This window comes from Marmota monax, unplaced genomic scaffold (assembly GCF_021218885.2).
Source record: "Marmota monax isolate L192 unplaced genomic scaffold, Marmota_monax_Labrador192_F-V1.1 WCK01_AAM20220418_F8-fsc00006, whole genome shotgun sequence".
NCBI classification, from domain to species: domain Eukaryota; kingdom Metazoa; phylum Chordata; class Mammalia; order Rodentia; family Sciuridae; genus Marmota; species Marmota monax.
In genome coordinates, this window is record NW_026693712.1 from 11698203 (window position 1) to 11710347 (window position 12145).

The 12145-nt window shown below is 36.4% G+C and overlaps 1 protein-coding gene across 5 annotated transcripts in view; it reads left to right on the forward strand.

Annotated features, from left to right (window-relative positions):
- Jakmip2 (janus kinase and microtubule interacting protein 2) overlaps positions 1-6629 on the forward strand; it is a 172124-nt gene extending 165495 nt beyond the window's left edge. For 3 of the 5 annotated variants that reach the window (XM_046460160.2, XM_046460161.2, XM_058584239.1), the window contains one exon: positions 789-6629. In XM_046460160.2, coding sequence (XP_046316116.1) covers positions 789-968 — 180 coding nt within the window. In that variant the 3' untranslated portion in view covers positions 969-6629. The remainder of the gene's footprint in view (positions 1-788) is intronic. The other 2 variants (XM_046460163.2, XM_046460164.2) reach the window with 1 other exon arrangement.
- Positions 6630-12145: the final 5516 nt, after the last annotated feature.

Here is a 12145-nt window from a genome sequence, read left to right on the forward strand (position 1 = left end):
CTAGCAGGCTTATATAACTTGACCTTGGTCAAGCACATGATCGCACATCCTCTGCCATTTCCTGCTTTTATTGGAGGAGAAGCATTAGGTGATATTCTATCCAAGGGAAAACCCAGACGCATGGACCTAAGGAGGAACAGGGTAAAAGTCTTGATTGGTGTAGCTCCAGAAAAACACCTTTTCAGAGACATCTGGGGGCCACCCGGGAAAACCCTGTGGCAGAATTCCAAGGTAGTCTTCCAAATAGTCCTTAGGGTGGAGACTACCTGTCAATGGCTATAATTATTGGGAGAAAGCATGACATAAAAGCTAGTGGCTGAAGGGCATATAGAGAACTGCTTCTAAAATAACCTTAAATTAATGTCAGGGCCATGATGATACAATTGAGTTTTAAGATACCGCCCTGGAAGACTCCAGAGGACAAGGCAATAAAGATAATAGCTAGTATTTCAGGCCACTTACTATGAGACAAGAACCATTAATTACATACATTATTTTGCAACAAACTTTGAAATAAAGACTTTTATTTTCTCATTTAAAATTAAAGTAACTAAGCTTAGAGATGTCATCTAACTTGCACAAAGGCATTTAGCCCAAAGAGATAGTAAAGAAAATATTTTTATCTTTATAAAAACACATTTACACATTTACTTTTTTTTTGGTGGGATGGGTGGGGATGCTGGGAATTAAAACAAACTTGACTTGTGCTAGACTTTGGGTTTTTTTTTTCTTTCTTATTCAGCCATTAACAAAAACGATGATTAAAGAATTTTTCCTTTGTTTTACAGAATAACCGAAAACAAGGAACAGACCCCAGAAAGACAAATGCTTCTAAACCTTCAAAGATGGCAAAATTGTTTACACCAGTGCGAAGGAGATCAAAAGCTAAGAAGTACCCTGTAGCCAAGACTGCAACTTGTACTTTAAAGCCATTATTCAAGGTTTCTTACTTGACAGTTCCTACATGACCCTGTTGAAAATCTACAATATATGCTGCATTTAATGAAACATGTATATGTCAAACCAGAAGAAAAGAACTATAAACATATATTGTGTAAAGAAAAAAATCAGCAGTGAAACCAGTTTCAGCAGATCAAGCAAAGATGTGTCTTGGGCATGGAACCAAAGTTACAATGAAACATTCAACCCCTGCTGTGCAGGGGGGGTCATTTTAATGTAACACCACACCCCATGGAAATACCAGTCCTCAAAATAAACACAATTTTAAAAAATCAAAACAAAACCAACAACAACAAAAAAATAAGGGTGGGTGGGGAATGAAGCACGAGGAATACCTATGAGGAGCTATTTACAATAAAATGTTTCATTTGAAAAGTCTGGTTTCTTACTACAGGGATTTGCTTTTCTGTCTTTATGATTGTTTTAAACTCAGGAACAGAGACATCTGCAGTGTGAAGGGAAGAAAAGCACTCTCCATTTTGATTTTCTGCAAAAGGTGAAGCTGGTGGAATGCATTGACAGATGACAGATGAGAAGTGGATCACAGTGACCCTACCTAAACTGGCAACCAAGTCAAAGGACTCCGGTGAATGTAACATGAGATGTAAATGTGGATTTGATGCTTCTTTATTCTTCTCTCACATCTGCACTCCTTCACCAACAACAGACTGATCTCATTCATATTATGAAGATGATACTCTAAATTGCAAGCTCCCTGACTTAGTTCTGTTTAGAACACCAACATCCATAGGGAACATGGGCCAGAGAGCACCTCTGAATCCTTCTATTTCCATAATTGCTGGTTTTCAGTTTAAAAATTGCGTGCAATGAATATGCTATATGATTTGGGTTAAAACACCATATAGAGGTGGTAAGTAAACTTCTACCAACAGTTGGGTTTGCCACCAAAATGTGAATATTAAAATTTCCTGATATACCTAGAGCAATTTGACCTCTTGTCATTTAGAGTGATGACTTTTCTTCCTGGTCAGCTAGCAGCAACAAGATGGCTCTACTTTTCTATATAGAGATAACATTATGTTGCTGATAAGGCCATTTTATACCAGAGACAATTAGAAGACCAGTATTTTTCCTAAGTTATGCATTACTGAGTAATACATGTTCCTGAAAAGTTAATTTTACACCTCATTTACTATAGATAACAAGATAACCTCAATTTTTCAAAATGTCAAGGTTTTATTTGTGGGGTTAGAATTCCCACGCATAAAGAATGTGTGTAGGGAGCCAGAAACTCTTTTGACAAAATGCTACACATATCTTTCCATATGTGAGTTCAGCATCTTTATCCTTCAGTTTTAGTGCTAAGCTTTTTAAAGCCAGAACAATAACTGAAGAATCTGCAAGAAAATCTAGAACACTGGGGACCCACTTTTTGTCCTTGTACGTACTGCTGACCCAGATGTCTTTGACCCAGTCACTTAACCTCTCTGTGCCTCAGTTTCCTCATCTGCAAAATGGGGTTGAAATGCTTTTTCATGGAATATTTTATTTGCAATTCTGGAACAAGAGGTGCTTAAAGTAGCACAAAGTGCTTTGTAATTATTATAACTGCTGTATTTGACTTGTGTTGTTGAGACAAAGATTCCCCTGTGTAATAAAATAGTGCTTCAGTTTGGTTAAATCTAAGTTTTGCAGCACTGAAGCATTGCCATCAAGCTACCTGAGACATTATTAGCAATAAAGATTGAGAGATCCCAAATCAGGATCTCTAGCCACCTATAGCAAAGAGTCATCTCATGCTATTGAACAGGACAGAAGAGTGTGTCATTTCAATGATAAGCATCTCCCAGATCTCATGATTGCATCAAATAAAATTTCACTTTGCTCACATGACATCCAATCATGAAAGGCAGGCTTGGAAAGAATTGACAATATCATCCAATAAGCCTGATTATCACTTTCATTTGTGGGGAAGGTCAGATGATATGTCCAACTGGGAATGTGCAAGCAGAACTATCCTACTAGATTCCTTGCCGTGTGTGTGTGTGTGTGTGTGTGTGTGTTGTGTGTGTGTGTGTGTGTGTGGTGCTGGGGATTGAATCCGAGGGCTTCCTGCATACCAGTCCAGTGCTTTACCAACTGAGCTTCATGTCCAGGTCATCCTACTGGATTCTTTGATCAACTAGAGAGGTTCTAAATTAAATGTGAACCGCGGGTTCACAATGCAGTAAATGTGAAAGAGGGTACTTCTGTGATGTCTATCACCTAACCTTAGCAAACATCATTCAGAAAATATGGAAGAGGACAAATGCCTATCCTGTATCTCAAACCTTTCTCTTCAATTGCTCTGCTCTTACACTCCAGAGCCTGTCTGAACAAATCCATAGTCCATCTGCTCCACCAAACATACCTTTCTTCTCTTTATTTGGCATTCCCCACCAAGAAACTTGTGGGTTGAAATTTAAATCCAATAACTATTTTCTAAATGATTAGAAATGTTTGCAAAACTTGTGTGGCTTCCTCATATGTCCTGTCGGCTTGTCTGCTATTAATTGGATTGTATCGTATTTCCAATTATATGAGAGTAACAATGATCACCTGGGAAGCTTTAGATGGGTTTAGGGCAGACGCAAAAGGAGATTTTTTTTTTTTAAAACCCAGAACATCAAGCAAATTTCCCTAGATTGTAAGATAAATGGTGATATTTTTGTTAAGTCATGCTCATGATCTTCAAAATTAACTTATCAGATAAGTCTAAATATTTTTATTAATACATTTCTCTGTTATATATTTCCACAATTATAACAGCATCAGGAAAATTGTATATTCATGTTGCAGTCATTCATGGATCCATAGAAATGAACCAAATCTAAATGCATGGTTCCTCTTTACATTTGAAGTTCAGCAATAGTAAACAGGATGCCTTGTTAATAATAGAGAGGTCTACCATGGTTCCATTTCTTTAGGAAAGAAAAAAAAGATAATTCCCATTCAGATATTTAATTTTTATATCTGTACTATCCTGACATATCTGGCCAATGAGTTAATAAGAATCTGAACAATCAGGGTTCATTTATTTACTTTGTCTTAAGCAAATATTTGCACCCTCAGGAAAAAACATAAGTATTTAAAATAGTTTGAGATAATTAAAGACTCAATTTAGCACTGTTATTCAGGACAGAAAAATTTCTATGAAAGGGAAGAGATGAAGAGGCAGACTCTAGGTGACTGCCACATTAGAAAACATGTCACTAAACTGTTCTTTTTTCATTTATTTTTAAATACTACCCAACTTTCAAGTTAGGAGACAATAGAATAAGCTGAGAAAATCATATTTATTTTAACTTATGTCTTGCAAATAAAATTATTGCCAAATTTTATTGCCAAACTTTAGGTTTTAGGGGCAGAAGAATTAATTTCACTTTGATTTTTCTTCAGTCTCTAAATAACTGCTCACACAGGTAGTATGGGTCTTCCAAACTCAGAAGGACAGACATGGAGAGGGCAGGGTCACCACTGGGGTAGAAAAAGGAGGATTGGTTCTCCACTTGTAATTGAAGAAATAAAGTTTGCCAAGGAATTTTTGTTACAGTCTTTTATTTCAAACTATTTGATTTTTTTTCTTTTTTTTTTCCCTTTGGTTTTAAATAAACCTCTGGCAAACTTGTTCCTTTCTGCCTATTTCTTTTCCTGTAAATCCATTATGTAATTCGTATGTTCCTGTCTTCAATGTAATTCATAAACTCATTATTTTTAAATGATGCATGTCTATATAACCTATGTGGGTTTTCATGGAAACTGTAAAAAGAATAGTTATTGGTTGTATGTTGATCTTTGAATTATTGGACCATCTGTGTGATTTTACATCAAGATAGATGGACAGCGCAGACATTTCATTTTTAAAATATTTAATTGCATCCTTTTGATCTGTCAGAGTGGTGCAGAATATATACAAATATACACACACACACACAATAGAATAAAAATGGCTATGTTGTTTGGGGGTTACATTTCTTATTGTCCTTTGTGAAAATTTCATAACAAAGTTCTGGTAGTTTAATAATAGCTTTTATTAGTTTAATTTGTCACTTTAATAATTTAAATTCATCTACCATATTTAGAAAGCTCAATACAACTTTTGAAAGATCAGTAATCAAAGCAAATTTTAGACTGTTTATGTCTTGAATGAGTGCTTCCAGGACAGACCCAAGTCCCTCTTTAAGTGGACTTCTGTATTCTGGAGGTAAAAACATTAGGTCACAATTCTTGAGAGAGGAAGCTTCCTTTATGTCCAACTGCCTCATTTTTTTTCTGTATAATATTCTGTCTTGAGACTGAATTTCAGGCATACTGGCAAGAGGATTCAGCCCAACAGAAAGTTGGTGTTGATCCTTATAAAGCCTCTTCAACTGCCAAATTCTATGATTCCATTTCAGAACTGGGAAGCTCACATTCTTTGCTGTCTTTAGTTTGACAGTTTTTCCTTCTAAATGTATTGTTGAGAGTCCAAGTTCAATGCTTAATCAGAATTACTGAAGATAGACTTAAAGGGGAAATGTGGCAAAAAATAGGATTATGATTTACTATATTTAACCTAAATCAATTTGGTGAGGTTTCCTGTTCTTGCTTATTTGCACTGAGGTCTTCACACCCGTGCTTATTTTTCCTGCTTTGTTATAGGCAAAGTTCTATAGGGCGGAAGTATCATAGACAGACAAGTTTGAGTCCCATTTTGCCTATAATGAAGACTCCACAAACTTGCTAAAGAGTGAATGATGCGATTTCCCAACAAAAAAAACAAATTGAAGTATCCATTAATAATGCAATCACTTATTTTAACAGACATCTCACAAAATGTGCCTATTCCCCAAATTAACCATAGCACCTTCCCACAAGGCAGATCAAAATCTAAGCATTTTATAAATATGTGATGTACATATATGCACATATATATTCTGTACATAGTGTGATGGAGTGAGCACTTACCAGGTGTGTGCTTTTGTTCTAGGATGGAAGAGGCAATTCATGTCTGTTTAGCATCTACTGTCTGTTCATCCATCCTTGCCTGCCTCTTCTTTCTGCTCCCCCATCTTCTGTTCATTTCTACTATTTCCTATTATTGACTATAACAGAGACTATTCACTGAATTTTCAATTATCCAGACCCAAAACCAGCAATTCTTTTCTTTTTTTTTTTTTTTTTGGAATAGCAACAAAACACCCAGCACAATATTCAGTATTACTATCAGCCAAAGGTCCCATATCTTTCTCAACTAAAAATCCCATTCCAAGCAGGGTTTATGCATGATTTAATCTTTAATATTCAGTTCTCTGGGGACTCAAGTATTGAGCTAATCTGAAGACATAATTCCTCAGATTTCTATTGTATTACTGTAGCCAGAGGGCCAATTTCCCAAAGCTTCCCCCGCAATCGGTTGCATCAATTAGGGTTCTTTCCATCTCATTAGCACGACTCCATATACTGCTTCAGTGCTTGTTTATTAATGAAAGAAAGATATAATTTGCCTCAGTTTCTCAAGAACAGTCCTGTGAAGTACACTGGACATGTACATGTACTGTATGTATTACCGTAGAGATTGGAAACAATTTATTGTATGTAAAGTTTTATGAATTGGTTATTTTATAATTTATGTATTTAATATAGGAATCAATGAACTCTGGTGTTTTAGTTTCTATAAAAATAAAACAAGCTGCATTTTTTTTAAAACATGATCTTGTATTGTTTGTAAGTGGTTGATGTGACTTTTTTGTTTTAATTTTTCCTAATGAACACTATTTTGGAAAAACCGGGTGAAAAATAGTCATGAAGACCAATGGAATAGAACAGAAGACACAGGGCAAAACCTAACATTTCACAAGGATGCCAAAAATATATCTTGGAGAAAAGATAATCTTTCTAATAAATGGTGCTGGGAAAACTGAGTAGCTATTTATAGAAAAATTAAATTAGACCCTTATCTTTCACCCTGCACAAATCTCAAACAGAAATGAATCAAAGACTTCACAATTAGACCAGAAACTCTACAAATGCTAGAAGAAAACATAGGCTCAACTCTCCATAATGTAAGTGCTGGTACAGACTTCCTTAAGACCCCCAAAGGACAAAAAATAAAACCAATAATAAGTGGGATGATATTAAACAAAGAAGCTTCTGTACAACTAAGGAAATGGTGAAGGGTGTGAAGAGAGCTTACAGAATGGGGGGAAATCTTGGCCAGCTACTTCTCTGATAGCGGATCAATATCCTGAAAATACAAATAACTCATGAAACTTTGCAACAACAACAAAAAATAACCCAATCAATAAATGAACAAAAGAACTAAGCAGAAGAACACAAAGGGCCAATAAATACATGAAAAAATGTTCAACATCTCTAGCAATCAGCGAAATGCAAGTCAAAACTACACTAAGGGCTGGGGTTGTGGCTCAGTGGTGGAGTGCTTGCCTGGCATGTGTGAGGCACTGGGTTGGATTCCCAGCAGCACATATAAATAAATAAATTAAATAAAGGTTCATAGACAACTAAATATATTTTAAAAAAGAAAAACTACACAAAGATTTCATCTCACTCCAATCAGAATGGCAATAAATCAAGAATACAAACAACAGTAGACGCTCACCAAGTTGTAGGGAGAAAGGAACATTGTACATTGTTGGTGGAACTGCAGACTAGTACAACCACTCTGGAAAGCAATTTGGAGATTCCTCAAAAAACTAGGGACAAGCCACCATATAACCCAACTATCCCACTCCTAGATATTTTCCCAAAATAACTAAAATTGGCATACTACAGCAATTTAGCCACATCAATGTTTATAGCAGCATAATTTACAATAGCTAAATCATGAAAGCAACCCAGATGCCCATCAATAGATGAATGGATTAAGAAACTGTGATACACACACACACACACACACACAATGGAGTTCTAATCAGCCACACACACACACACATACACACACACACAAAAAAAAAAGAAACAGAAAAGAAAAAGAAAGAAATTATGGCATTTGCTGATAAATGGATGGAAATAGAGAATATCATGCTAAGTGAAATCAGCCAAACTCAGAAACTCAAAGGTTGAATGTTTTTTCTCATATGCAGAAGCTAAAGTAAAATAAAGGAAAGGGAGAAGAAATGATAGGATAACATCATTTATATAGAACCAATCAAATACCAATTAATAGATTAGCAAAAGAAAGTTTACTGGGCTAGAAGGAGAAGGTCGGTGGGGAATGGGAGTGAAAAAGGGTAGAGAAGATGGGGGATCAGATTTCTATACATGTATGAGCATGTTGGGATGAGCCCAAATACTATGTATAACCGTGTAACTCTAATAAAAGATTTTTAAAAGAAAAGGGAAAACAGGATGAGGCAAATCAGAAACATTAGTGTAATGGCAGGAAATACACTCTACATCCTAGATAGCAAACAGATTTCTTCTTATCTCTCCTCCAAAACTTTGAATAATTTATTGTGCCTGCAAGCTCACTGTGATAGGAGGCCAAGGTAGATTTACACACACAGGGAAAGAACCATGATCATTAGATTAGTGTGCCTGTTTCAAGTGTAGTTTGAGAGACACATGCTGGCTGTTTACCATCCTTGTTCTAGGTATTACTTCCCTTCATCTATCCATGTACTTTTTCTCAACTTTGTAGAACCACTGTATGTAACAACTGTTTTTGTACAACTGTTTTGTACACTGTATGTAACACTGTATGTAAAAACGTAACACCTGTTACGTTTTGTATGGACTGTTCCCCAAAGACTCACGTGTTAAAGGCTTGTTCCTCACAGCAATGTTCAGAGGTGGACTTTTAGCAAATTATTGGATCATGGGATCGCTAACCTCATCAGCAGATTAACCTATTTGATGAATCAACAATTTAAATGGTTTGTTGGGAGGTGGCGGCAACTATAGGAGGTGAGAGTAATCAGGGTAAGTAGGGTAGAGAAAATGGGGGAATCTCCCTCTCTCCCTCTCTCCCTTTCTCCCCCTATCTCTCTCCCTCCCTCTTTTCCCCTCCCCCCTCTCCCTCCCAGGTCCCTCTCCCTCTTCCTCTCTCCCAGCTGCCATGAGATAAGCAATGTTGCTATGCCACACCTTTCTGCTATGACATTTCTGCTTTGGTGCCAGCTGACCATAGACTGAAACCTCTGAAATCATGACCCACAATAAATTATTCCTCTTTTAAGTTGTTTACCATACATGTTGTGGTCATAGCAACAAAAAGTTGGCTAACACAGCATTCCATTTCCAAGGCCTCTTACGTATGGACTTACCTCAAAAAAACTTGCAGCAATGAAACAAATAAAGAATCTATAATGCAAAGTATGAAGAATAATTTTGTAGATCCATGTGTTACTGTTTTCTATTACCATAACAAATACCTGAGATAATCAACTTGTATGGGGAAAAAATGTCGTTGTTGTTGTTGCTTCCTCCGTTTTGGAGCTTTCAGTCCATGGTCAGGTGGCCCTGTGGCTTTCAAACCTATGGTGAGGGGAATACATAGAAGAACAAAAAGCTCATTCACCTCATTATCAGGATGTGAAAAGAAAGAAAGACATCAGGGTGCCACCTCCAAAGACCTAAAACCTCCCCCTTAGGCCTCACTTTTAAAGTTTCCACCATCTCCCAATAGTGCCATGGGCAGGCCACCAAGCCTTTAACCCACAGATCTTTGGGAGACATTCCAGGTCCAATATGAAGAACTATTAAACATAAATTTAATACTTGAGGGTGCACTCAAAGAGATTCATACTAAAATTTCTCTCTCTCTCTCTTTTTTAATGTAATCCTTCCTGCTCCTCCTCCTCTTCCTTCTTCAGTTCTTGGACTTGAGGCCCTTCACATGCTGGGCAAGTACTCTACCACTGAGCTACTGTCCCAGCCCCTCTTTTATCTGTATTAGAAAAAACTAGGGTCACTCATCAGTTCACTGCAATGCTGTCTCACTCATTCAGAGAACCACCTATGTGCCAGGAAACACCCTAAATTCTAAACACAGACCAGAATAAGCCACAGCTCCAGCCCTACGACATCACAAGTCATATTATTTCACAATGACTTATGACTGTCTATTGGAAATTATTTTCTTTCCTTATAACGAGATAATTTGCTATATTCTCATTTTGCCCTGTTTAGACATGCATAACAAATCTAAAAATCAGTCATAACATCATTTTATTTACTTTTTAAATGGATCTTACTATTTTGCCTAAATTTGTTGATATGCCTTTGATATATAACACCTCAAATCTCTTTCTGAACAGTTACAGGATATAAAATCAATATAAAAATTCATAATAGATAGTCTTAGAGGTACTTCAGAAAATAAAATATTCAAAACCTAGAAATAAGGCAATAGGATGACCGTATAATTTCTCTTCAGAGTGATTTCTAAAATGTCGAAAGGGAAATGCAACAAATTCAGAATTCAGATGTAACTCTATAAAGTTAGAGATTAACTTATAAAAATTAATAATATATGATGCATTTTTTTCAATTTGATAGAGGGGGAAATTCCCAAGCAAATAAATTTTGAGTTTTTGTTCTATAAACACATTAATCACTATTGTTTCTAACATTGCTTTCATTTTTATCGGATCTTTACCCATTCTTTAAATCCTTCTTAAACCTGCTCAACCATGCTACTTGTTCATTTAATTAATAAGCTACATAAACATTGGATACCTGGTCACTTATTTTTATAAGAATGACACTTTCAACAATTTCATAAAAATGCTTTTTCAAAAGGCATTTTTTGTTGAGATGATGGTGATTGGGTCCTTGTTCTTAGTGCACTTATACTAAAATGAAGCAGGTAAGGCTGAGACAATGAAAGAGAAGCCAATCCAGCTTGGTTAAAATGTAAGGGTAGCATAAGGCATCTCAGATCCCAGATTAAACTTTAGTCTAGACCTGCTCCTCCTCCTGGGTTCCTCAACTCAGCAAGAAGCAACAGATGAAATTAGGATGGGATCATGAACTTAATTCTCTTTCCTTTCCCTCACCTTTGCATCGACTCCTTCACAAATTCTATTGATTTTAGTTCTCCAATCCATCCTCTATTCTTCATGATTTCTACTAAGAGTGCCTCCCCTGAACTCTCTCAGCGGCTTCCTAGTCATATCAATTGATTCTAGGTTTGTCTCCTTTATATAAACTACACATTTTCAACTTGATTTAATGTGTAAATCATACCAGGTTGTCCTCCTATTTAAAATTTCTCCTCAGTTTCCCACCACCTACCTACAGTGAATTCCCAAAAGCTATGGGAACTCAGAATTTCACATAAACATGGGCTTTAGGACTGAAGTGAGACATTTCAGACAAATTGAACACAACAGTGTCTAACCTAGCACTAGACAATAAGGTCAAACTCTGTCTTTATGCGTTCTAGGGCATCAATCATTGTGTCCTATTTCCCCCATCCCCAATACACACACACACACACACACACACAGCCTAGAATATCCTCCTATTTTCCCTCAAACCTAGATAAATTTTACACTTGAAAATTCAGTTTAGCCATCATCTTCAAGAGAGATGGACAAAATAAACTTTGTTCTCCCAAAGCCTTCTTGGTATACCCATCTCATATACCATGTGTATTAAGTTGCTTGTTCTGTATTTCTCCACTTAATTCCCTAATTACACCTGAATTATTTCAGGGCAGAGAATTCGCCTTTTTTTAGGTTTTTTAATCTTCAGCATCTAGGACAGGTCCTTGTACTCAGCAGAGCCTTACTAAATTATTCTGATTCTGTTGTTTTATACATTAAACTGTGGAGGAAGGATTTGCTTCTTGTTTGAGTAATCAGAGAAGATTCCATGAAGGTAAAAATTGCTAAACTGAGCCATTTTATAGAAAGTTATTTTGTTGGGGCTGGGGACGCAGCTCAGTGATAGAGCACTTGCCTAGCATGTGCAAGTTTCTGAATTCCATCTCCAGTATTGCAGAAGGGAATAAAAAGGCAAATCCTTTTACTATTCTTTGTGGATTTTTTCATTTATTTCTTCCTTTCATTCTTTTGTTTTGTTTTGGTTTTTGAAGGATTTTTTTTTTCCATAAACCAAAAGACCTTCCAAAAACATAGACAAACTAACATATCCCCTGCCCACTTGACAGTAATTCTCTATTCCTCTGTATTCTACTCTCTGACCACAGGAGGGGAGCATTTGTCCAAAACTCTAG